General features: G+C 42.6%; 2 protein-coding genes across 2 annotated transcripts; both read left to right on the forward strand.

Annotated features, from left to right (window-relative positions):
• The first annotated feature begins 1610 nt into the window (after positions 1–1610).
• LOC132954190 (gastrula zinc finger protein XlCGF26.1-like) lies at positions 1611–4850 on the forward strand. Its single transcript, XM_061026680.1, has 2 exons — positions 1611–1936; positions 2727–4850. Exons 1-2 carry the CDS (start codon positions 1762–1764, stop codon positions 4151–4153), a joined length of 1602 nt encoding a protein of 533 aa, XP_060882663.1. The 5' UTR covers positions 1611–1761; the 3' UTR covers positions 4154–4850.
• A 6936-nt stretch (positions 4851–11786) lies between these two features.
• Positions 11787–25916, forward strand: LOC132954467 (uncharacterized). The gene is made up of 6 exons (XM_061027020.1): positions 11787–11859; positions 13280–13790; positions 15500–15549; positions 16380–16481; positions 20552–21061; positions 25185–25916. The coding sequence occupies exons 2-6, from the start codon at positions 13293–13295 to the stop codon at positions 25750–25752; spliced, it is 1728 nt and encodes a 575-aa protein (XP_060883003.1). The 5' UTR covers positions 11787–11859; positions 13280–13292; the 3' UTR covers positions 25753–25916.
• The last annotated feature ends 305 nt before the right edge of the window (positions 25917–26221 follow it).

Genomic DNA, 26221 nt, shown 5'->3' on the forward strand with positions numbered 1-26221 from the left:
CACAATAGAAAAATAATATATAACACACTGCAGCTGCTGTTACAGTATTCTGTACCTCACCTGCAGTTTGGCCATGCTTCTTATTAATAAACTATGAGTTTCTTGATCATTTCTCCGTCCCAGTGTGAACCAGAACATTTGAATACTTTTCTCTTTTTAAATTTGAAAACAATGCTCGCCAGAATCCACTTTTGTTGTGTCAAAATAGCAATAAAAAGCATCCTAGCTCGTTCCCTGCTAGATGTATTTTGATATCCAGTGACTTTTTGGTTAGATAAACTGAAACTTTGAGCTGCACCAGAGTCAGAAGAAGTGCTCAAAATGTTCATTTGAGTTGTATAAAACCTGTTAAAACCTGCTCTCAAACACCAGATCTGGTCTCTTAATGAGGTTTAAAAAAAAGTTTTATTCATCATGGCTACAGTCCAGGAGTTAAAGGGAGAGAGAGAGAGAGATTTAGATCAGCTGACAGCTTGTGTTGTGTTGTGTTTTGTCACCACCAGTGTTTGAAGAAGCAGAGAAAGACGCTAGTTGCCAAGACTTTAGGGAGAAGTTTTCCTCCTCTGTGTTTATTTTTGCTGCCGACTCCCAGAGTGTTTTAACTCACGTTGTTTTGTGTTGTGTTTTACCTCCATCTCTGTCTTTCTCCCCTCGTGTTTCTCCTGAACACAGCTAACATTTTTGCATTTTAAGTGACACATTTTGAAATGTTTGTGGAGGACGGTGGGAGATTCAGGGATGCCCTCTGATGTGTTCAGTGTTTCGATAAAGAACCGACTGTTGTGATGACAGAAAAAAAAAAAAAAACATGTAATACACTACTCTGGTTTGTGGCTGAAGCTGATGAATAATCCGAAGCGAGTGTGTGAGAGTGTGTGAGAATGTTTCTTTAAACACCAAGCTGACCATTTTTCTTTCTTTTTTTAAATTATTGATTGTACAGTTTTAAGGCAAGTGTATGAAGAGAACGACTTTTTCACAATAAAGCTATTGAATGTCGAAGTCAAAATGAATATTTTTGTGAGTTTTTGTTGATCTAGTTGTTGTTTTTTTAGGGAAGACTGCCACCTGCTGGAAACACCACGACACATCTCTTTAGACAGAAAACAGACTCAAGAAACTTTTGACAGAAATGTTGCAAGACTTTTATTTTAATGGCTTAAATCAAAGTCATTGTAATATCATGTGAGCACTTGTAAGATTTACTTTTTGGGTTGTTGGTAAAGATTAAACTTACACAAAGGTGCTGACAGGAAGTGACCAGAGGCAAAGCACAACATTGTTTTTCAGAGTGCTAATCAGTATAGAAAAATCATTGTTGTCAAACAAATCCATCATCAATAATATTATCAATAATAATAATGAAGCAGTTATTTTTTTAAGCACATTGTGAAGTATTCTCTCATAGTGGTAGCTTACGTTTATTAATTAATATGACTAAAAATAATTCATGTTCTAATATTTTTTAGGGCCCCTGATAGTCATGGGCCCTTGGGATCTTCCTAACGTACAGGGGGGCTCCGTAAAATACAGTTGAAGTCACTTTTTATTATGAAAATATTCGAAGCTACTTTTATTTTGAAATCAGCAGCATGTGACCGGAACTACGTCACAGCGCCGCCTGCACTGTGTTCAACGTTACACGCGGAGCTGCCGTTTCCTCAACAAAAAAACAGAATACAAAGTGTGAATATCAGCCACCCTCCGGCCCGGTGGCTCAGCGGGGAGTGTGTGTGTGTGTGTGGAGTGTGTGTCCGCATCATGTCGAGCATCCAGCTGCTCAGAGTCCTCGTCAACGAGCGGCTCTCTGCGGCCGCGGAGGAGATCTTCGAGGCGGTGAAGAAGACCATCACGGGCTACGAGGAGGAGATCCGGCGGCAGAGCGCGATGCTGCACAAGGTCTCCAAAGCTGCAGAGAAGTCAGATAAACACTCAGGTTTGTCAATAGCTTTCAGTCACACCTTAATATGCACGACTCTAACTTTGCACGGAAGCTTGTCGAGCTCAGTCTATCAAAAACTTTATCCATGAAGCTGAAGAAGGTGTACTATCAGTCTCAGGTGAACTTCCTGTTTAATCCAGCTCCTTCCGGGGTTTGGGAACGCCTTCCTTATATTTAATATATAATATATTAATTAATTAATTATTATTGTTAATTATTAATATATATGTAATATTTATGTAATATAATAATTATTATTAAGAATATTATTGGCTGTGTTTGTCTGCAGCTAATTTAATTTAATTTAAATTGTTTTTGAATTAAGTGTTTTGTTTTGTTTAAATTAATGTTTTGTGAAAGAGGGGCAGATATTATAAGATTAGTCTTTCTGCTCCTTTTCATTCAGGGTAAGGGTTGTTTGTTTTTCTTAACTTTATTGTTTGTTTGAATGAAATAAAAATTTACAAAAAAGTAATTAATATATATATTTATTTTTTATTTTTTAAATCTATTTTTTTGTACATTCTTAATTTTTCTTTTTTTTAATTTAAATTGTACTGTGTTGACTTTTTGTTTGCACTCTTTGCTGCTGTAACGATGTAAAATTCCCCGTTGTGGGATAAATAAAGGATTATCTTATCTTATAGTGGTAAGAATACAAAGATGTCAATTAGATTAACAATCCTACAGACTGTATTTTGATTTTGGTTATATTTCTGTCCATAAAATATCAAATTCACTGCCTGATTTTCTGACGGTTTTGTACCTTTTTTTTGTTTTTAAGATCAATCACAGCTCGCTCTCTCCGTCTGGGACGATGAGTCTAGTCCCACTATGGACCATGACGACGACCCAGAGGAGCGGCCGCATGCTGGAAATCGGCTGGAAGACCCTCCGAGCGGCCTGGAGGTGGACCTGCAGGGGAACCCCACAATCAAGTTCATCTTCACCTCTCCATACGTTAAGAACGAGCCTGACCCGCTTCATGAGGATTATCAGAGCGCTGAAGGGGACGGAGATCCTCTGCCGGGAACGTCAGCCGAACAGGACGAGGAAGAGGACGGGGAAGGGGCGGCTTCCTCCAACTCTTCTGTCACCGACAACAGCGACGAAGAGTGGAGGGGCAGTGCGATATCTCAGAGCGATGACAGCGAGAGTGAAAACACCCTAGATCATAGAAAGGCGCCTCGTCTACCGATGGCCCCGAAGCTGCACTCGACTAAAAAATACAAAAAAAGGAATTGTTGTAAAGTCTGCGGGAAAGCCTTCCACTCCGTCTTCCCGCTGGTGAATCACATGGAGGTGCACCCGAAGGACGTCTGCGGCGTGTGCGGGCAACGTTTTGAGACCGAGGAGAAGTTTCAAGACCACCTGAAGACGCACGTGAAGGCCGAGGTCTGCAAGGTGTGCGGCAAATGCTTCGGCGCCTCCAGCTCTCTGGAGACGCACATGAGGATCCACACGGGGGAGAAACCGTTCGACTGCAACGAGTGCGGGAAGTCCTTCAACTGTCAGCACAACATGAAGCGTCACATGCGGATACACACGGGGGAAAGGCCGTACCCTTGCAACATCTGCGGCAAATCCTTCAACGACTACTCCACCATGAAGCGCCACCTGCTGGCTCACGCTCACAGGAAGGAGGGGGGCCTGACGTCCGCGAACGAGAATGAAAACGGCGGCGAGAAGAAATTAGCGTCGGCGAAGAAGCCGCCGACTCCGAGCGTGTGCACACTGTGCGGGAAAATGTTCCACTCCCTGGTGTCTCTGGTGAATCACGCTAAAGGTCACTCCACGGACCGCTGCGTCGTCTGCGGAGCAAAGTTCGACTCCGACGACGACCTCAAGAACCACCTGAAGACGCACAAAAACGGGAAGGTGTGCGAGGTGTGCGGGAAATGCTTCGAGTGTCAGACGAGCCTGGAGACGCACATGAGGATCCACACGGGCGAGAAGCCGTTCCTCTGCAGCGAGTGCGGCAAGTCCTTCAACTGCCGGCACAACATGATGCGCCACACGCGGACGCACACGGGGGAGAAGCCGTTCCTCTGCAACGTCTGCGGCCGCTGCTTCAGCGACCACTCCACCCTGAAGCACCACAGCAGCACGCACACGGGGGAGAAACCACACCGCTGCGAGATCTGCGGGAAGGGTTTCCACCGCAAGACGTACGTGAGGCTTCACATGAAGAGCCACTCGACGAAAAAGTGACCGAGCAGTAAAACGCGTCAGAACATTTCTCATCATGACTCTTTTATCTTCTTTTTTTAAAGAGATATTTTTTGAGCTTTTTGCATTTATTTAGACAGGACTGGATATTTCAGGAAATCATGAGAGTGGGGAATGACATGCGGGAAACGGAGCCGCAGGTTGAAGTTGAATCTGAGCTGGCTACTTGGAGGACTAAAGCCTCCAAACATGAGGCTGGACCGAACGGCTAGGCAGACCCGCCCATGAGGATACCTGAGCCCTCCCCAGATATCACTTCATCTGGATTAGTAGGGTTAGCACTAGCTCCCTGGCTAACATTAGCCTCCTGGCAATCAAGTTAGTTTCATAAAAAAACTTTAAAAAAACGCTCATACTATTTAAAGAAGAGAGGAAAGAAACTGGCAACAAAGAAAAACTTATTTTTGTACGTTTAGTGGTGAGAACTGAGTTCTTAAATAAAATGTGGTCATTGCTTCACATTTTCACCTTGTTTTTGATTCATTCTTTACACCCAAGGCTGGATAATAAATATGAATTTAAATGAATTAAAACGCTGTAATGACGTCATTTGGCCACTAGGGGGCAGCAGAACAGCTGTCAGCCAAAGACTACTAAAGTACCAGTGTGAAATGATTCAATACCATTAAATAAAAGTCTTACTTGATGAAAGGAACAAAAGTAAAAGTATTCAAAATGACTCCATTTGAAGTAGTTTGTGTTCAATGACTGAACGGTGGTGATACATCATCATTTAGTAGTTGCTAATAATCTTTATTTATTTTTTTATTTTTTTATTGACATTTTTATGACATCACAATACAAACAAGAGTGAAAACCCACAACCCAAACCATAGACATAAACCCCCCCACCCCAGAAAACACACACACACACACGCACACTCACTCACAACCCACAGTGGGCGCTCCTGAGCTGGTGGGGGTGGGGGGTAGGTGCCTTGCTCAATGGCACCTCAGCAGTAGCTCAGTCTGTAGGGACTTTTTCGGTTGGGAATCGGAGGGTCGCCGGTTCAAGTCCCGGCACGGACCAAGTCCGGAAATTGGTCTGGTAGCTGGAGAGGTGCCAGTCCACTTCCTGAGCACTGCCGAGGTGCCCTTGAGCAAGGCACCTAACCCCCCCACATGCTCAGGAGCGCCCGCTGTGGGCAGCCCCCTCACTCTGAGACCTCTCCATTAGTGCATGTTCATAGGATCCTGTTTGTGCATGTGTGTGTATTTCAGCCTATGTTTGTGTAGCATGTTAACTAGACAGAGTTTAAAAACGAATTTCCCCTCGCGGGATCAATAAAGTATAAATTATTTAATTATTATTTAACCAGAGAGGAGGTACACGTATTACAAATAGTTAATCTAAACCCTGTGCCAAGGACACAAACAGCATACATATCATTATACATCATCAATTTGTTAGTGCTACATCCAAACTGTTCGCAATAGAAATGTCCATCAATAAAACAAGAAAAAAAGATAAATCCATACAGGTACAAATGCTGTCAGGGTAAGTCCAAATGTTGCAAGAAGGGTCCCCAAGATTCCTCCCATAATAATAGTTTTTAATATTCTACACTGATGCGGACTTACTGACAAATATGACCTTATATTTAGGATCACTTGTACTCCTCATGAAAGTAGAAAATGCTAAAGTATTTCTACACAAGCAGTGTTCAACAACAAACAAACTTCCATCTAATATCTTCATGATTCTGTCAGATGTTTGTTCTCTGAGGACGACACCCACTTTCTCCTCTTTGTGACCTCTACCTGTACAGGTGAAGCATATTTCTTGTCTTTGTTTTAATAGTTGTGACGTCTGCTTCACGTTTACCTGGAAGTCCTCTCGCCATATTTGCCATACATTGTTTTTTATTTAGCCTTGGTGCCCCGCCCCCTTCCTCATCATAGTGGCCCACGTCCTACTCAGGGAATCTCTGCTCTATGGAGTGCTTTAAATGATGGAGTTACACAAAAAGAATTCCTGAACGAATACTTTCATCTGATTATTTGCACCAAACCTCGTGTGAATGTAGGTGGAGAAATTCTGTGAACCTTAAAACGTGCTCTTGTAAAAATCTGAATCGTATACCAGAGAGCTTCTTTTTTTTTCTTTCTAAGACCAAGAGAGTCAATCTGTGCAGAGCTTCCTTTACCTGACCAAGGATTTCTGATAACGAGAGAGAAAAACAAAATCTCTTTAAAACCGTGGGAGCTGCTGGGCTGTCCCCTCATTCTGACACAAAGTCTGAAAACATCCCAACACACACACACACACACACACACACACACACACACACACACACACACACACACACACACACACACACACACACACACACACACGCAAATTCTTAGTTATCTGTGCAGCTCAAGGTGAAAAAGCCCTGCCTCCCACACCACAGCACACACTCTTTCATATGAGAATGAATGAAACCTTTCTTGCCCTCTGGTGCCTTGAACAGAGAGAATAAAAACACTTTTTTTATTCTGTTGTTCTGGCAGGCCGTCAACCAACGATCTCGAGGAGCCTAAGAGAGCTCAAGAGCTCTCAGGAAAGTAGGTGGTTAGTGACTGAGATTTACAGATAGATACATGTAGTAATATGATGTACTGTATAAGCACAGAGAGAGAGAGAGAGAGAGAGAGAGAGAGAGAGGAGCTCAGGGTGCCAGTTCCCCCGGTAGTCTAAGCTTATAGCAGCATAACTAAGAGCTGGTCTACACCAGCACCAGCCCTAACTATAAGATTTATCAAAAAGGAAAGTTTTAAGTCTATTCTTAAAAATACAGACTGTGTCTGCCTCCCGGACCCCGGCTGGAAGGCGGTTCCAGAGGAGAGGAGCCTGATAACTGAAGGCTTTACCCCCCATAGTACACTTGGAGACTGTAGGTACCACCAGCAGGCCTGCACTCCGGGACCGCAACGCTCTCGAGGGACAGTACGGCACTAGTAGCTCCTTAAGATAAGATGGTGCCTGGCCATTTAGAGCTTTGTAGGTGAGAAGAAGGATCTTGAATTCTATTCTAGACTGTATAGGGAGCCAGTGCAGAGAAGCCAACACAGGAGTAATGTGGTCCCTCTTCCTAGTTCTGGCCAGTACACGAGCTGCAGCGTTCTGGACTAGTTGAAGTGTCTTTAGAGACTTACCAGAGCACCCTGACAAAAGAGAGTTACAATAATCTAATCTGGAGGTAACAGTTCTCTTGCTGCCTAGTTTAACAACCTTGTCCAGTTTGTTCTTATTTTGTGCGGATAATGCTCCTCCCCAACACAGAATACAAAAAAGGTCAACACAAAGAACTGGTGCAAGTTTAGGCACTGACTCTGAACCAGCTCTGGAAGTGGCTTGGTGGAGAAGGGGCATGAGTGAAACTCAACATCGGGCAGAAAGATCCACAAAAGTTATTTTTAAAGAGGATATATGATCCTCCTCCTCCACCTTTTCAAACAGTCCCCTCCTCCACCTTTTCAAACAGTCCCCTCCTCCACCTTTTCAAACAGTCCCCTCCTCCACCTTTTCAAACAGTCCCCTCCTCCACCTTTTCAAACAGTCCCCTCCTCCACCTTTTCAAACAGTCCCCTCCTCCACCTTTTCAAACAGTCCCCTCCTCCACCTTTTCAAACAGTCCCCCTGTGGTCTAAATGAAACATCTGTGTCAAAATATAACATGAATCAAGCACCAGAGGAGGTTTGTGACCCTGTATAAACCAGCTCTCTCAGAACGCTCCGTTTTGGTGTGTGTGTCTCTTTAAATGCAATGACCCCGCCCCCTGAGTTTTCCCAGCAGACATCACTCCTTCGCTAGCGAGAATAAAAATGGCCGACCTGCGCAAAAGTTTTGCTCTTAATTCTTTAAATGTTAAACTTTACAGCTGCTTAGTCACACTATTTGTATCTTTACTTCACGGTGCTTCTGTGAGAAGACAATAAGAGAAAGACAACACGGACATCAAACAACACAATTAACATTAGCGCATGTGACGGAGGCAGTAAAACAAAGATAGAGAAACAGATGAGTCACAGTGCGTCACATTTTAATCTTCGGGTACATTTGTTGCACTGGATCTGTGCAGAAATAAAAAAGGTGTATGTGTCATCAGTTTGTCAGTAGAGCTCACAGAAATAATCAAGTGTGACGCTTTTTTTTTTGAGGGAATCCGCGGGCCAGAAGATGTTCAACCATCCAACAAGTGTCTGTGACGGAGTATACTCAGTCTTTTAAACGGCCCTCATATGATTGATGTTGCAGAAAGATTGATTGGGGACACATCTTCAGTTGAACCACACTCAAACTTAACAACTCAAAGACTGGACTTTTGAAGGAGGTTAAATAAAAATGAATAAACCCCAGAGACTGGAGTCATTACTGACTAAATGTTCAGGTATGTCATCATCATTTTAGTGAAATAGTCGAGATTAAAAGAAGCACTTTGCAACATGTGCTCATTTTCTGCCTTCTCTTTTTTTTTATTCCAGCGGTCATTCATGCGCGTCTGTCTGAAGAGCGAAACAACAGCTCCACGAGTGAAGGGAAACCAACCAGAGATTGTAATGTTCGTCTCATGCTCATGTTTCAGGATGAGTCACTGCAGATGAGCAGCCACGGTCTGTTTTAAATCACACCCGGAGAAAGGGACAAATGTGTCATCCACATGTAGAGCTCGACACGCTCAACAACTGTGATATAAATGCATCTTTAAAGACACCGGGAAAAAAGTTGCAGAAGCATTCAAACCTGATTTCACGTCATATTTGACTCATGCTTGAGCAAAGTAGGGAGACAGTTTGGAAGGCAATTTAACCCCAGACCTTTTTGATGTTTTCATATTTGAGGTTTTAATAAAAAATAGAAAAGACTGATTTTGTTCAAATTACTCCAGAAGATTTCCTACGCTGAGAAACTGGCTGTAATGGCTGCAAAGAAATCATTTATACGCCTGATAAATGTTATCTGTTTGAAGTGCTTGTTTTTGTCAATGAAAGTCTCAGATTGTTATTCAGAAGGGGTCAGCCTTATGGTCCCACAGCCCAATGGTCCCACAGCCCTATGTTCCCACAGCCCTATGTTCCCACAGCCCTATGGTCCCACAGCCCTATGTTCCCACAGCCCAACGGTCCCACAGCCCTATGTTCCCACAGCCCAACGGTCCCACAGCCCTATGGTCCCACAGCCCTATGTTCCCACAGCCCTATGGTCCCACAGCCCTATGTTCCCACAGCCCTATGTTCCCACAGCCCTATGTTCCCACAGCCCAATGGTCCCACAGCCCAACGGTCCCACAGCCCTATGTTCCCACAGCCCTATGGTCCCACAGCCCTATGTTCCCACAGCCCTATGTTCCCACAGCCCAACGGTCCCACAGCCCTATGTTCCCACAGCCCAATGGTCCCACAGCCCAACGTTCCCACAGCCCTATGTTCCCACAGCCCTACGGTCCCACAGCCCTACGGTTCCACAGCCCTATGTTCCCACAGCCCTATGTTCCCACAGCCCTATGTTCCCACAGCCCTATGTTCCCACAGCCCAATGGTCCCACAGCCCAACGGTCCCACAGCCCTATGTTCCCACAGCCCTATGGTCCCACAGCCCTATGTTCCCACAGCCCTATGTTCCCACAGCCCAACGGTCCCACAGCCCTATGTTCCCACAGCCCAATGGTCCCACAGCCCTATGTTCCCACAGCCCAATGGTCCCACAGCCCAACGTTCCCACAGCCCTATGTTCCCACAGCCCTACGGTCCCACAGCCCTATGTTCCCACAGCCCTATGTTCCCACAGCCCTACGGTCCCACAGCCCTATGTTCCCACAGCCCTACGGTCCCACAGCCCTACGGTCCCACAGCCCTACGGTTCCACAGCCCTATGTTCCCACAGCCCTATGTTCCCACAGCCCTACGGTCCCACAGCCCTACGGTCCCACAGCCCTACGTTCCCACAGCCCTATGTTCCCACAGCCCTATGTTCCCACAGCCCTACGGTCCCACAGCCCTACGGTCCCACAGCCCTATGTTCCCACAGCCCTATGTTCCCACAGCCCTATGTTCCCACAGCCCTATGTTCCCACAGCCCTACGGTTCCACAGCCCTATGTTCCCACAGCCCTACGGTTCCACAGCCCTATGTTCCCACAGCCCTATGTTCCCACAGCCCTATGTTCCCACAGCCCTACGGTCCCACAGCCCTACGGTCCCACAGCCCTATGTTCCCACAGCCCTATGTTCCCACAGCCCTATGTTCCCACAGCCCTATGTTCCCACAGCCCTACGGTCCCACAGCCCTATGTTCCCACAGCCCTATGTTCCCACAGCCCTACGGTCCCACAGCCCTATGTTCCCACAGCCCAACGGTCCCACAGCCCTATGTTCCCACAGCCCTACGTTCCCACAGCCCTACGGTCCCACAGCCCTATGTTCCCACAGCCCTACGGTCCCACAGCCCTACGGTCCCACAGCCCTATGTTCCCACAGCCCTATGTTCCCACAGCCCTACGGTCCCACAGCCCTATGTTCCCACAGCCCTATGTTCCCACAGCCCTACGGTCCCACAGCCCTACGTTCCCACAGCCCTACGGTCCCACAGCCCTACGGTCCCACAGCCCTATGTTCCCACAGCCATATGTTCCCACAGCCCAATGGTCCCACATTTGAGATTTTTCTCAAAATTAATTGGCTACCAAATTGGGAGAAAGGGGGATAAAATCTGATACAAATTTATGAAAAAGGAAATGTGGGAACATAGGCACGCTCCCATTGAGAAGACTTTTTTCATAAATGCACTGGTGAAAGTATCTAGGAAAATTCAGGGTGTGCTGCATCTGAAGTAGGAGTATGCTACGAGGAAGACGATGTGTGTTTAGTGTTTGTTGATATATGATGATGTGTATGGTGAGGGGTGGAAGGGCGGGGGGGTCTAGAAAATATATTTTCATCCCTGGCAGAAGTTTGGGAACCACCAGCTTAGCCGCACTTCACGAGGACATTTTAGTACAGGAGCCTGCAGGGAAACTTCTGGGTCAAAAAAATCGTCACATGCAGCTTGGAAGTGTTTTTTGTTTCATGTGTGAAAACACCAAACGTGTGAGACAACGTTACCAAGTGTGAACGCAGTCTAAGTCTAAACATTTTTTAAAATGACTCCAGTCTGGATCCCTGCAGGTAAATCATTCCACACGTTGATCCCCTGAGCACAAAAGGCTGCGAGTGAATATTAATGAAATGACACATTACAGCTTCCACATGTTACAGAGCCTGGAGACACGAGGTCACCAAGCACCTGAGGAGCCTGATGATTTAAACATTTAGAGATGAGTTTAAGAGAAGGAACTCTGAGCCTTTCAGTGGCAAAAAACAAGAAGTGGAAGTAATTGCACTATTTTTAATCAAATCCAATGAATTTATTTACATACTACATCAGTGCTGCACAGAGGATTAAAATAGCAGAGGTCAAAACAGGGTGCTTGAAACACATAAAAAGCAAATAAGAACACTTTAAATTACTGTACATGTTAAACACAAGAGGCCGCAAAGCTTTCCATAAACACATGAATTAAGAACATAGAACAACAGAAGAGGGGAAGTCTCTGTTACCCAGTGACCAGAAAAACATAAATACATCCTGTCGATGAACGAAAGTTATAAAACTGCAAAAGTGACCTCACGGCGTGCACCACTGGAGAGAGCAGCCAAGACGAGAGGTACGTGATCCCACACTTAAGTTTCTTTTACTGTTTGAGCAGAAAAAATGACATCTGTTCGGCGTGTTCATGGACACACCGTTAGTTAAACATCAGATATAAAGTTTGCTTTTAAGACTAAAGTTAAACATGCTTTTTCTGGATGTCTGACTCAACTGTCAGCTCTCTAATAAAAAACAGATGCATCCTGATGTCTGGTCTTACAAAAGGGTATTTTTTTTAGTTTTTTTAATAGATTTTAATACAGCGAGAAGCTGCAGCAAGAACAGTGTGTCTCAGAATCTTAAGAGGGAGATAAAGTTTAATAAGACCAGAGTTAGAAAACGGGGAAGCAGTCTGAAAAACAGAACAGTTTGTAGACGTCTGCACGGTGAAATTTAGAGTGTTTTACACTGACATGGGATAGCATGAATATGAAACTCTTTAGGAAGTCTTTGCCATCTACGGACAGTTACTTCTCGTCCCTAAGCGTTTCCTTTTCATGATAAAGAATCAGGAAGGGAGACGGTGCTGCGTACATAAAATCCTATTTCTACAGGCCACAATCTAAAAGAAGAGAACACTCACTTTATTTTCAGTACGATGAACAGGAAGAGTGGAAAGTAGTGTAATTATTGGCAGAAAACAAATTGAAGCAGCTTCATTACCGGCACAACTGTCACGATGGTCACCCACTGGTTGTGTAATATTAACCCCGACTGAACAAGGGGGCGGGCAGGAAACAGTCCTGATGAAGTCAGGTTAAAAAAAGTTGACCTCTTTACGTTCACACATGCAGCTCACCGATGTGTTTGTTGCTTATTAGTAAATGTAAGGTAATGTTATGTTGAGGATGTTAGCATTGACTAAGTGAGCATGTAGGCTGTAAGGGCGCGGTCACACTGGCCGTCCCTACCGTGCCCAAGCACGCTTCAACCCTAAAGTCCAGTTCATTTGGCCAGTGTGACCGCTCCATATCGTGCTCAGGCACGGTACACTTCATGCACGAGCACAAGCACGTACTAGCATGTACTAGAGGTAGTTGTGCTTAAGTACGGATACTCCTGTGTAATGTGACCGCGGGCCGGGCCGGCCAGCGTGGGAATGGCGCAGCGGGGGGCCAATCGTGCTTGAGTACGGCACGGTACAGATGGCCAGTGTGACCGCGCCCTAAGTTAGCTTTTAATTCACTGCTGGGTATCTGAAATGAGAACCTGGCCCAACGTTTACATGACTGCATTAGTCCACTTTGATATATGCAGACCAGCCAGAAGTATGTTGTGTGCTTGTACTAAAAGAAAAAAATCTGTTTATGACTGCGCTTAAAAATTCAAAAATGCATATGACCATAGATAATTTCAAACTGAGCCTTTTCAGTCAAGATTTTGAATTCCTGCTACATACAGTATATTTTCTGTGTTGTTTATTTCCTCACCTACAGTGATACTGACAACATGTACCAGTGGGCTGAGGATGACGGGGATCTGCCATGTGGGGTCGATCGACTGGGTCTCTCTGAGCCGGTCAGTGGTAGGCGATATGTCATGTACCACGGCACCACCAGTCAGGCTGCTCGGTCCATCATGAACACAGGTTTTCAGCAGTCTGCAGGCGGGATGCTCGGCCGCGGTGTCTACCTCAGCAGAGCTCTGGAGAAAGCCAGCCGCTACCCCATCGAACATCCTGAGCACGACAGGGTCGTCATTAAGGTCGTGGTCAATGTGGGGAGAGTGATCGCCATCAATTATCAGGGCCACCCGCGTCAGAAGAACTGGCACAACTCAAGATACGGCGAGGTGTTTGACACGGCCTGGGTGCCACCCAGATGTGGAATGGTGTCAAGCGGTTTGGAGGAGAATTGTGTCTGGGATCCCGACCAAATCGAGATCATTAGTTCCATCAAACCACGCCGTAGGCAGCCTTCTGCTGGATACGGTGCACACGGCTACATGTGAGCTGTACATGCTGTTACCAATTCATTTTCATTGTTCACATGAAGCTTTCTACATTTGTTTTTTTTTTTACTTTGTCATCTTAACCTGGAAAATAAATTGGTTAAATTAAATCAGATTTTCTCTTTTATTTTGATGTTTGTATTCAGTGTGTTTGTACTTTAAGCTCCTCTTAAAGGAAGAGGAAATGTTTTAATGTCTTTAGTGATGAGTCTTCATGTTCTGAAAGGGGTCAGAGCACATTACAGTAAACACAACTGGAACCTTTACAACATGTGGAAAAAGCCTCACAGCTTTGAGAAATGTTTTCTGATGGACTAACAGCTCTGCTCAATGAGCAGCAGGTCAGCACCACTAAAGCTGTTTTCTCCTGATAAATAATTTTATCTTTTATGTATTAAATCAGCCACTGCACATGAGCGTTGTTATGTTCCAGTTATTACATTTCTTATTTCTTGAAAGCACCCAGGTGTAAAAGCAAATCTGTGTTCTAAAAAGGTATAGATGATCTGCCGTTGGGTGTCATACCTGAAATTTAATTTTTGTTTATAGATAGGTTATTCCAGTATAGTTTGGATAGTGTGAACATTTTTCAGTACATAAAACAAAAAGATGACATTTATTTTAGCCAATTCTGTATTCACAGTTTGGCCTGGGCGAGATATCATCAATACAACATCAATATATCGACAGTAATACAATAAGAAAATAGTTAAAAACCATATTAATAGTATCATTCATCATAAGAAAACAACAAAAACGACATAAAGAAATGAATAAAAATACTATTAAATTCTTACTGTTTATTTAATTAAAAACCTGTCATCCTCCTCTCTATGTTACAGCAGTGTCAAAAGCACTTCAATAATACTCTGTTAATGAATTAATGTTAAGTTAATAACTTTATTTTAAGTTAAGTTGTAAATTAAATAGGCCTAGCTAGTAGTAATCATCTGCTGAAGTCCTGTTAGGTTCATTGGCAGTGGCAACCCTAGCTGCATCTGAAGTAGGAGTATGCTACGAGGAAGACGATGTGTGTTTAGTGTTTGTTGATATATGATAATGTGTATGGTGAGGGATCAGAATCAGAATCGGGGTTTATTGGCAAGTACATTTACACATACAAGGAATTTGACTTGGTGTATTGGTGCCAAACAGTTAACAAGGAAATAAAGCAGAACTAGCAACAACTTAAATAATACAGTATAAGAAGATATTACAATATATAAAATAGAATTTAAACATTTTAAATATAAAAAATAAAAAACACGATGTACAAAAGGTGAAATGTAGGAGCTGTGCAGTTGACTGAGAAAAAATCTTTCAGTGTATGTAACAGGTGGAAGAGGGGGATCTAGAAAATATATTTTCATCCCTGGCAGAAGTTTGGGAACCACCAGCTTAGCCGCACTTCACGAGGACATTTTAGTACAGGAGCCTGCAGGGAAACTTCTGGGTCAAAAAAATCGTCACATGCAGCTTGGAAGTGTTTTTTGTTTCATGTGTGAAAACATCATACTCGTGACGTCACAAGGGAAAAGCCCCAGAACTTTCCTGAAACTTCCTGGCAGGGTGGCATGCCAACTTTTAAATAAATACATCCTGTCGATGAACGAAAGTTATAAAACTGTGCAAACTGTGAAACGGAAGTGAAAGCAGAACTCAAAATGTATGATTATTCCCTCCTACAACCTTGTGCCCTATAAAAGGCAAGTGACCTCACGGCGTGCACCACTGGAGAGAGCAGGCGAGACGAGAGGTACGTCACTTAAGTTTCTTTTACTGTTTGAGCAGAAAAAATGACATCTGTTCGGCGTGTTCATGGACACACTGTTAGTTAAACATCAGAAAAACTTTTCTTTTTCTTTTTTTTAACTATAAAGTCTTTGTCTTTTTTTTTTTACAAAGGAAATATATATATAAGTGATTTCCCGTTAACTGTTTGTCCATCAGAGTGAAGCTTCAGCCACACCAGGAATTACTCAGAACATTATAAAACTTTAAAAGTTGCCATAAAGTTTCAATAATGGAGAATAACTTTATAATCAGGTCAGGGCTGGAAAACTGCAAATCAATCCATTAGGACAACTCTCTGAATATCAATGAACAACAGAATAGAGACTGATTATTTTCAGTGTAGTATCACAGAAAAATTGTTGTAAGTTTTACAAGTTTTAGGGGATTTTTGCTAATTAAATAAAGGTCTTCAATCAAAGAATATTTTATACTGTATAAAACGGAAAGCATTCTGTGATGCCTTGGATCCAGTAAAATAATTCTAATTCTAATTAATATTCTAAATAAGAGGTAATGTAGGATGTGCACTATGCTAATATGTCACTGCTGCAAGAAGAAGTTTTTGTTATTTAAAAGTGGAACTGTCACATGGTATGCTCTATGTTCTGTATGATCTATATTTATGTATTTTATTTTGTTATTCTCTTGTAACTGCAGGACAAAGTCCAAGAAAAATTTTCCCTCCAGGGACAATAAAGTCTATCTTGATTCCTGAATGATTTAAATTCCTTTGATATTAAGTTTCTTCACATCCCTCTAAAGTTTTAACATTGACAATCCTCTTTCTTACAGTGACAGTAATCCAGACATCATCATGCAGTGGGCTGAAAATGACTTTGACCTGCCCCATGGGGTCGCTCAACTCGGGCACAATGCACCAGTTAATGACAGAAAGTACGTCATGTACCACGGCACCACCAGTAAGGCTGCTCGATTGATCCAGGCCAATGGTTTTCAACGCTCTTCAGATGGGATGCTCGGGCCTGGAGTCTACCTCAGCAGAGACCTGGAGAAAGCCAGCCGCTATCCCATCGATCATCCTGAGGATGACAGGGTCGTCTTTAAGGTTGAGGTCAATGTGGGCAAGGTGATCGCCATCAATAAACAAGGCCACCCACGTCAGAAGACCTGGCATGACTCCAGATATTGCGAGGTGTATGACACCGCCTGGGTGCCACCCAGATGTGGAATGGTGAAAAGTGGTTTGGAGGAGGATTGTGTCTGGGATCCAAGTCGAATCAAAGTCATTAAGAAAATGAGAGCAAAGTGAGCTCTAAGAGATGATACCAATTTTATTTGAATGGTCAAATGTATTTTTATATATTTGTATAATGAATCAAGACATTGCATTTTGTATCACTTCCAAATGTAACCCTTAAAATAAATTGGTTCCATAAAATCAGATTTTCTGTTTTGTTCTATTGAAAGCAGAGTGATAACTGATTTTAGCTGCAAGAGGTGACAAATAAAAAACAATCTATTTAAATTTTTTACAAAAGATTAAGTATGCCGTAGCCTGCGGTAGCACAGTAGTGCTAAGGTGCTAATGTTTATGCTCCCCTCGGACGGAGCGGTGGCTGCATTCCCAATGTGGTAAAAGGGGCGGGACATTTCCGAGAACCGTGCTGAGCAACTGACCAATTACGGCAGAGCCGACAGGCCGACCAATCAGATCAGACTTGGCACACGTGAGGACTCTGAACGTGGGCACTTCAGAGCCTTAAAGAGAGAGAGTCAGAAGCGAGCCGGTGCATGGAGCGACAGAACATGAAAACAGACACTTTTTTATAACTTTAGCTATTGTGAACATACTTTAGTAGGTACATAGATTAAATATATGAACCCCAAAAAGGACAGAATATGACCTCTTTAAAGTGCGCCTGCTTCCTGTGAGGTGTTCAAAGCTCGCCTGCACAGGAAACAAGATAAAAGAAAAGGCAGTTCAGACTTGAAATGAGAGGGACATTTCTGTCGCTTAAAGTAGCTCAATCAGGAGACACTCTTTTTGTTTTGCATTGACAATGATTTATTTACAAGTTACAAAAAGGATGAAATGTTATAATGTCTTTAGTGATGAGTCTTCATGCAGCATGTGGTAAAAGCCACAGAGCTTTGAGAAATGTTTTCTGATGGACTAACTGCTCTGCTCAATGAGCAGCAGGTCAGCACCACTAAAGCTGTTTTCTCCTGATAAATAGTTTGAACTTTTATGTATTAAATCAGCCACTGCACATGAGCGTTGTTATGTTCCAGTTATTACATTTCTTATTTCTTGAAAGCACCCAGGTGTAAAAACAAATATGTGTTCTAAAAAGGTATAGATGATCTGCCGTTGGGAAAATAAACAAATTCATTTTGTCTCATTTCCTCTTGGCCAACTATTCATTTCCCCAAGATAATTCATGTTAGTCATCTGAGAGCTCTTTAGTGATTGAGTGAGAGAAAGTCATAGGAGTCAGAAGGAAACATGTCTGCAGGTGTCTCTGATTCCCGCACAGTGAACCACTGAAACGTAAAATACAAGGGAAAAGCCCCAGAACTTTCCTGAAACTTCCAGGCAGAGTGGCATGCCAACTTTTAAATAAATACATCCTGTCGATGAACGAAAGTTATAAAACTGTGCAAACTGTGAAACGGAAGTGAAAGCAGAACTCAAAATGTATGATTATTCCCTCCTACAACCTTGTGCCCTATAAAAGGCAAGTGACCTCACGGCGTGCACCACTGGAGAGAGCAGGCGAGACGAGAGGTACGTGATCCCACACTTAAGTTTCTTTTACTGTTTGAGCAGAAAAAATGACATCTGTTCGGCGTGTTCATGGACACACCGTTAGTTAAACATCAGATATAAAGTTTTCTTTTAAGACTAAAGTTAAACATGCTTTTTCTGGATGTCTGACTCAACTGTCAGCTCTCTAATAAAAAACAGATGCATCCTGATGTCTGGTCTTACAAAAGGGTCTTTTTTTTGTTTTTTTAATAGATTTTAATACAGCGAGAAGCTGCAGCAAGAACAGTGTGTCTCAGAATCTTAAGAGGGAGATAAAGTTTAGTAATACCAGAGTTAGAAAACGGGGAAGCAGTCTGAAAAACAGAACAGTTTGTAGACGTCTGCACGGTGAAATTTAGAGTGTTTTACACTGACATGGGATAGCATGAATATGAAACTCTTTAGGAAGTCTTTGCCATCTACGGACAGTTACTTCTCGTCCCTAAGCGTTTCCTTTTCATGATAAAGAATCAGGAAGGGAGGCGGTGCTGCGTACATAAAATCCTATTTCTACAGGCCACAATCTAAAAGAAGAGAACACTCACTTTATTTTCAGTACGATGAACAGGAAGAGTGGAAAGTAGTGTAATTATTGGCAGAATGCTTCATTATTGTCATTACTAACATTGTATTATTGTATTACTATACTGTATTATATATATTTATACATATATATACTGTACATTTTATATATTATATTATTATATTAGTCTATATTATATAACATCTCATTATATTACACTATATTGTTCATACTACACTATATTATATTGTATTATACTACATTATATTATATAACTGCACTCTGCATTACTGTGGTACAACACTGCCTCTCTTCTCTGATGTTTACATTACTTGCTGCTATTTATCATACCAAGTCACTTTAATCAACACTTGTCACTTTATCTTTTCATTCTCTGTAAATACTGTCTCAACTCCCTGCATAGTTAACTTCATCATTCATTTTGTATTTTTATATACCTCCTGTTTTTATTTTTATTTATCTTATCTATTCTGTTTAAAGTGTATTTTGAGCTTTCTTGTCTGTGCTGCTGTAACGCCCGAATTTCCCCTCTGGGGATCAATAAAGTTTTATCCTATCCTATCCTAGAAAACAAATTGAAGCAGCTTCATTACCGGCACAACTGTCACGATGGTCACCCACTGGTTGTGTAATATTAACCCCGACTGAACGAGGGGGCGGGCAGGAAACAGTCCTGATGAAGTCAGGTTAAAAAAAGTTGACCTCTTTACGTTCACACATGCAGCTCACCGATGTGTTTGTTGCTTATTAGTAAATGTAAGGTAATGTTATGTTGAGGATGTTAGCATTGACTAAGTGAGCATGTAGGCTGTAAGGGCGCGGTCACACTGGCCGTCCCTACCGTGCCCAAGCACGCTTCAACCCTAAAGTCCAGTTCGTTTGACCAGTGTGACCGCTCCATATCGTGCTCAGGCACGGTACACTTCAGAGAGGTGTGCTTCAGCACGGTACACTTCAGAGAGGTGTGCTTCAGCACGGTACACTTCATGCACGAGCACAAGCACGCGGGTAAACAACGCTGACAGCCTTCATTCTGGAGAAATCCAGAGTTTCATGTCTGTATCTGACTAACATGACAAAATATAAGACGTAGCTGTCATGCTCTCTGTGTTGTTCTCCGATGTGCGGCCGCGGACTCGACTGCGTCCCTTTTTTTCTCTCTCTCTCGTCCGCCTGTTTGTCAACTTTGCATGCTTCATAATAACATTCAGCAAGCATGTGTTGTATGAAGACGTTATGTACTAGAGGTAGTTGTGCTTAAGTACGGATACTCCTGTGTAATGTGACCGCGGGCCGGGCCGGCCAGCGTGGGAATGGCGCAGCGGGGGGCCAATCGTGCTTGAGTACGGTACGGTACAGATGACCAGTGTGACCGCGCCCTAAGTTAGCTTTTAATTCACTGCTGGGTATCTGAAATGAGAACCTGGCCCAACGTTTACATGACTGCATTAGTCCACTTTGATATATGCAGACCAGCCAGAAGTATGTTGTGTGCTTGTACTAAAAGAAAAAAATCTGTTTATGACTGCGCTTAAAAATTCAAAAATGCATATGACCATAGATAATTTCAAACTGAGCCTTTTCAGTCAAGATTTTGAATTCCTGCTACATACAGTATATTTTCTGTGTTGTTTATTTCCTCACCTACAGTGATACTGACAACATGTACCAGTGGGCTGAGGATGACGGGGATCTGCCACGTGGGGTCGATCGACTGGGTCTCTCTGAGCCGGTCAGTGGTAGGCGATATGTCATGTACCACGGCACCACCAGTCAGGCTGCTCGGTCCATCATGAACACAGGTTTTCAGCAGTCTGCAGGCGGGATGCTCGGCCGCGGTGTCTACCTCAGCAGAGCTCTGGAGAAAGCCAGCCGCTACCCCATCAAACATCCTGAGCACGACAGGGTCGTCATTAAGGTCGTGGTCAATGTGGGGAGAGTGATCGCCATCAATTATCAGGGCCACCCGCGTCAGAAGAACTGGCACGACTCAAGATACGGCGAGGTGTTTGACACGGCCTGGGTGCCACCCAGATGTGGAATGGTGTCAAGCGGTTTGGAGGAGAATTGTGTCTGGGATCCCGACCAAATCGAGATCATTAGTTCCATCAAACCACGCCGTAGGCAGCGTTCTGCTGGATACGGTGCACACGGCTACATGTGAGCTGTACATGCTGTTACCAATTCATTTTCATTGTTCACATGAAGCTTTATACATTTGTTTTTTTTTTACTTTGTCATCTTAACCTGGAAAATAAATTGGTTAAATTAAATCAGATTTTCCCTTTTATTTTGATGTTTGTATTCCGTGTGTTTGTACTTTAAGCTCCTCTTAAACTAAATGGGGGAAGAGGAAATGTTTTGGCTGACATAATGAAAAATACATTTGCAAAAAAAAAAAAGCTCCCCTCCCTAAGTCTGGATTCAAAACATCTTCAAATCCGTACAAACAAAACGCACATCCTACCAAACCTGTTTAGTAAGTTAATAAACAGGTTTTAGATATAAGAAGAGAACTTTAAATGCTTTTTTACATCTCCACTTTGAAGGCCAATATGACTTTTTTTCTGAACCTTATTACAGACTCAAGGTCCAGTTAAAAAATGACACAATACTTAAAAAGATGTTGGAGATCACCGTCACAAATACTGAGGACATAAGCCTGCATGCAGCCTGCGGTCTTCTACTCAGGATATTGAAGTGCGCCTGCTTCCTGTGAGGTGTTCAAAGCTCGCCTGCACAGGAAACAAGATAAAAGAAAAGGCAGTTCAGACTTGAAATGAGAGGGACATTTCTGTCGCTTAAAGTAGCTCAATCTGGAGACACTCTTTTTGACAATGCTTTATTTACAAGTTACAAACAGGATGAAATGTTTTAATGTCTTTAGTGATGAGTCTTCATGCAGCATGTGGAAAAAGCCACAGAGCTTTGAGAAATGTTTTCTGATGGACTAACAGCTCTGCTCAATGAGCAGCAGGTCAGCACCACTAAAGCTGTTTTCTCCTGATAAATAGTTTGAACTTTTATGTATTAAATCAGCCACTGCACATGAGCGCCTGGAAAGTCCCTCATGACTCACAGAGTTATTTTCAGAGGATATACTTGATTTATATTATATTTAAGTGTGAAAAATCACATATAAAGACTTTAAGCTTCCTGGAAAACAGCTGAAACAGAAAAAATGTATGATGAACTCTTGGGCTTACTAAAATCAAAATGGATGAGTTATAAAATAAAATCGCACATACAGCGTGTACCTAAAAAGAAATCAGCCATTGTTACCAAATAGTTTTTTTGTACCAGGCTGTAAACGTTTTTATTTATGCACTAAAAATGAGCATTTTAATACAGGACTTAACAGGGACTCCTTGGCTTTTGCAGTCAGCCTCCAGTGGACAGTCGAGGAACTGCAGTTTTATGATTTTTTGCCGATCGAATCGAGATCATCAAAATCATCCAGCCAATCCAGACATCCAACACCCCAATCGAAGGTGCTGGACTGGCTGGCCTGGCTACTGTAGGACTCGTTGGTGCTGCTGCAACCTTATTGTTTGCAGCTTTAGGTAGAAACTAAATGACATCCCTATGTGTTGTCTTTTCCCTGATCATTCCCTGTCTAGTCATACTGAAGCAGTGTGAGGAGTGTTTTTCTTGTATTTAAAGAGGTTCTTCTCTGAAATGTCTGATTCTGCACAAGTGCACTTAACACGAATAAAAATGTTACCGATGCAACACAACAATAAGCAGACTTCTCTTGGCTGCAGATAATAAGCCTGAAGAAAATAAAAAACTAAAACACAGCTGCAGAAAAAGAGATCAGGGCCTCTACTGTCAGATAAGGAGATAGGAATGTATGATTCAGACTCTGAGGGGGAAATTCCCATTCCTGATGGGGGGTGAAATGTTCCCACTGATCAGGGGTGTGGGATGCGTCCAGCGTTTTGGACAACACCTCCCTCAAAGTGAAGCCAAACAGATTTAGAGCTCCATCTACTGACCAGCTGCAGTATAGGTCATAAGCTCGGCCTCCTTTGTGTTATCAATTGGGACATGGGGCAAACTTTAAAATGAAAATACAGGTAAAGAAAAGTTTTCTCAAACCCTGTTTCTGTCATGCTAGCTTGTTTGTATCATGCTGATTTGGGTTCAAGTCCTCCCTCGTTTTCTGAGAAGTTTCATTTTCAGTTATTATTTGATTCTGTAAAATGGAGTATAATGAGTGACAGCTCTGTTGACAAATGAGGCTCCTGCAGCGCTCAATCAATAAATCAATATTTGTATAGCGCCAAATGACAAGGCCAAAAAGCAGGTGTGAGACCTTATTGTTCGGACCTGTGTGCAGCAGGTTATCAGAAACAGAGAGAGGAAACATTACAAACACAACCGTGAGCGTCTGCTTCAAAGCGGAGCGGTGTGACATCAACACCTTAGCTCTCACACGATATATCTACAAAGTCACAAAAATGTTTTTTAAAAACGATCACAAAGTCATCGGAAAGAAACTCAAAACATCAACAAGGGCAGAACAAAGTAATATAAAAATAACAGACAGAGAAACAGAATGATTAAAAAAGAAACACAAAAGGAACTAAAAAGCAGAAAACAGGATTTTTCAAAAAGCCTCCTGAGGTCGCTGATCCATTTACAGGAAAGTCAACTCACATCACAGCTGCTATTAATAAACCAACTAAAATAACAGTTCAAATCAGGATATAGAAAGTGAAAGTGTGCATACCTTCCTCTAAAAACTCCCCTCACAGCTCAACAGCGTTAAACACAGCTGAAGGAAGTCAGAGAGAGAAGTCGTGGAAGAACCCTCAGAGAGGTAAGTGAACCAAATCCACTTATTCCTGAGAAGTGTTTACAGAAAAATATTCTGAACATGACATTGACTTTTTGATAAATATGAGGAGAGTGAGGGCTGTTCCAGATATGTCAACACCTTTTTTTAATCTATTAACCCCTTGATAACAACAACTGAGGTTTTATTTGTTACTTTCTTTTCATTTAAAACTATTTCTCAAAGTGCTGCCGAATGAAAACCACATGATCATGAATATAAAAAGTGAAGCGGGAGTGGAGGTTAATGATTTACTTCACAGCATTTAAAGCAGGAATTGAGAGGAGAACTAAATCAGCTTCATGTTTTTGAAGTCGTTCGAGAGGCTAAAGCGCCTGTTTTTCTTAAATGAAGATTTTAAAATGTCGGTCACAAGGGGCAGCAGGGGTTCACATTTTTCACACACAAAAAATAAATCCGAAACAACAGGCTTTGATGACTTTCTTGTGAGATAGGACAGTGGATAGAGTTGTAACTTGGGGAGAGGGGAGTGAGAGAGTGAGTGGGGAACGACATACAGGGAGGAGCATCAGGTACAACCTTTGTACATGGGCCCTTAACCATTTAGAAACCGGCGCCCCAGAGGTAGTGGATTGGATTTTCTGATCTTCATCATTATTCTAACATAAACATCGCACAAAAAGTAAGGACATTTGTGTTTGTTAGATTATTTTGTTGTTGTAACAATGCTTCTTGGCAATACATCTTATGCTGTTGGGAAGCCTGTTTATTTCCCTTTTAAATGGTGCCACATTTGTAAGGAACATTCATTTGTGGGATGAGCAGCAGAGCTGAGTATGTGGGTTGCGCCCATGAAAAACATGCCAAATCTTAAAATGTTTCATTAAAATCAAACATTTTAAGATTGTTTCAAGTAACCACACGTTTTTTTTCCCCAGTCTCCACTCCAAGTTTTGTGTTTTTTTATAGGATTTTTCCAGAACATAGTTAAAGAGGACATATTATCCCCCCTTTTCCACCTTTTCAAACAGTCCCCCTGTGGTCTAAATGAAACATCTGTGCTGTGCTTTGGTCAAAATATAACATGAATCAAGCACCAGAGGAGGTTTGTGACCCTGTATAAACCAGCTCTCTCAGAACGCTCCGTTTTGGTGTGTGTGTCTCTTTAAATGTAATAATCTTTATCTTTCCAGATAAATGTTCAAAAACACTAAGAGTGGATTTTTCAGAACATGTCCCCTTTAATCTAGTAGCTGGCAATGAATGGGTTAATAAGCATAAATAGTGTTTTCTATGGTGGCGACTGCTGCACTTGGAAGTGTCTTTAGTTTATCCTTGTCTGTATGAATAAGAATGGTTTAATTAATCACATTTCTTTCAGTGTTACTGACACCATCACGCTGAGCAGATCCAAGTTCCAGTGATAGTTAAAAAAATCAGTTTGGCTCTGTATTAATAAAAACTGATTCCTCTTTCTTACAGTGATACTGACACCAGCATGCCGTACCAGTGGGCTGAGGATGATGGTGGTCTGCCTTATGGCGTCATTAAACTTGGTCACTCTCAGCCGGTCAGTGGTAGAAGGTACGTCATGTACCACGGCACCACCAGGCAGGCTGCTCAATCCATCAAGAACAGAGGTTTTTGTCGGTCTAAGGATGGGATGCTCGGCCCTGGAGTCTACCTCAGCAGAGATCTGGATAAAGCCAGCCGCTATCCCATTGGTCACCCTGAGTCTGAAAGGGTCGTCATAAAGGTCGTGGTCGATGTGGGGAAAGTGATCGCCATCAATCGTCAGGGCCACCCACGTCAGAAAACCTGGCATAACTCCAGTTATGGGGAGGTGTATGACACCGCGTGGGTGCCACCAAATTGTGGAATGGTGCCAAGCGGTTTGGAGGAGGATTGTGTCTGGGATCCCGATCGAATCGAGATCATCAAAATCATCCAGCCAAGGCAGAGTGAAGGTGCTGGACTGGCTGGCCTGGCTACTGTAGGACTCGTTGGTGCTGCTGCAACCTTATTGTTTGCAGCTTTTAATAGAAACTAAATGACATCCCTATGTGTTGTCTTTTCCCTGATCATTCCCTGTCTAGTCATACTGAAGCAGTGTGATGAGTGTTTTTTGTATTTAAAGAGGTTCTTCTCTGAAATGTCTGATTCTGCACAAGTGCACTTAACACGAATAAAAATGTTACCGATGTAACACAACAATGAACAAAGAAAGGATGTTTTTTTGCACTTAGTACTTAAGAACACGTTCCTGAATGCACCTGCATTCCCCACAAACAAAAGAGACTTCTCTTGGCTGCAGATAATAAGCCTGAAGATTATGCAAGTAACTAATACAACTAATAAACCTCTACTACTAGAAACACAAAATATCTACAAAATAATAAACATTTTTAAAAAGATACAAAACAGTGACACAAAAACATCCAAAGGACACAAAGTACGCTCACGATATATCTCAAGTAAAAAAATGTATAAAAAAAGAAACTCAATGTAACTAAAAAGTC

This window comes from Labrus mixtus, chromosome 20 (assembly GCF_963584025.1).
Source record: "Labrus mixtus chromosome 20, fLabMix1.1, whole genome shotgun sequence".
NCBI classification, from domain to species: domain Eukaryota; kingdom Metazoa; phylum Chordata; class Actinopteri; order Labriformes; family Labridae; genus Labrus; species Labrus mixtus.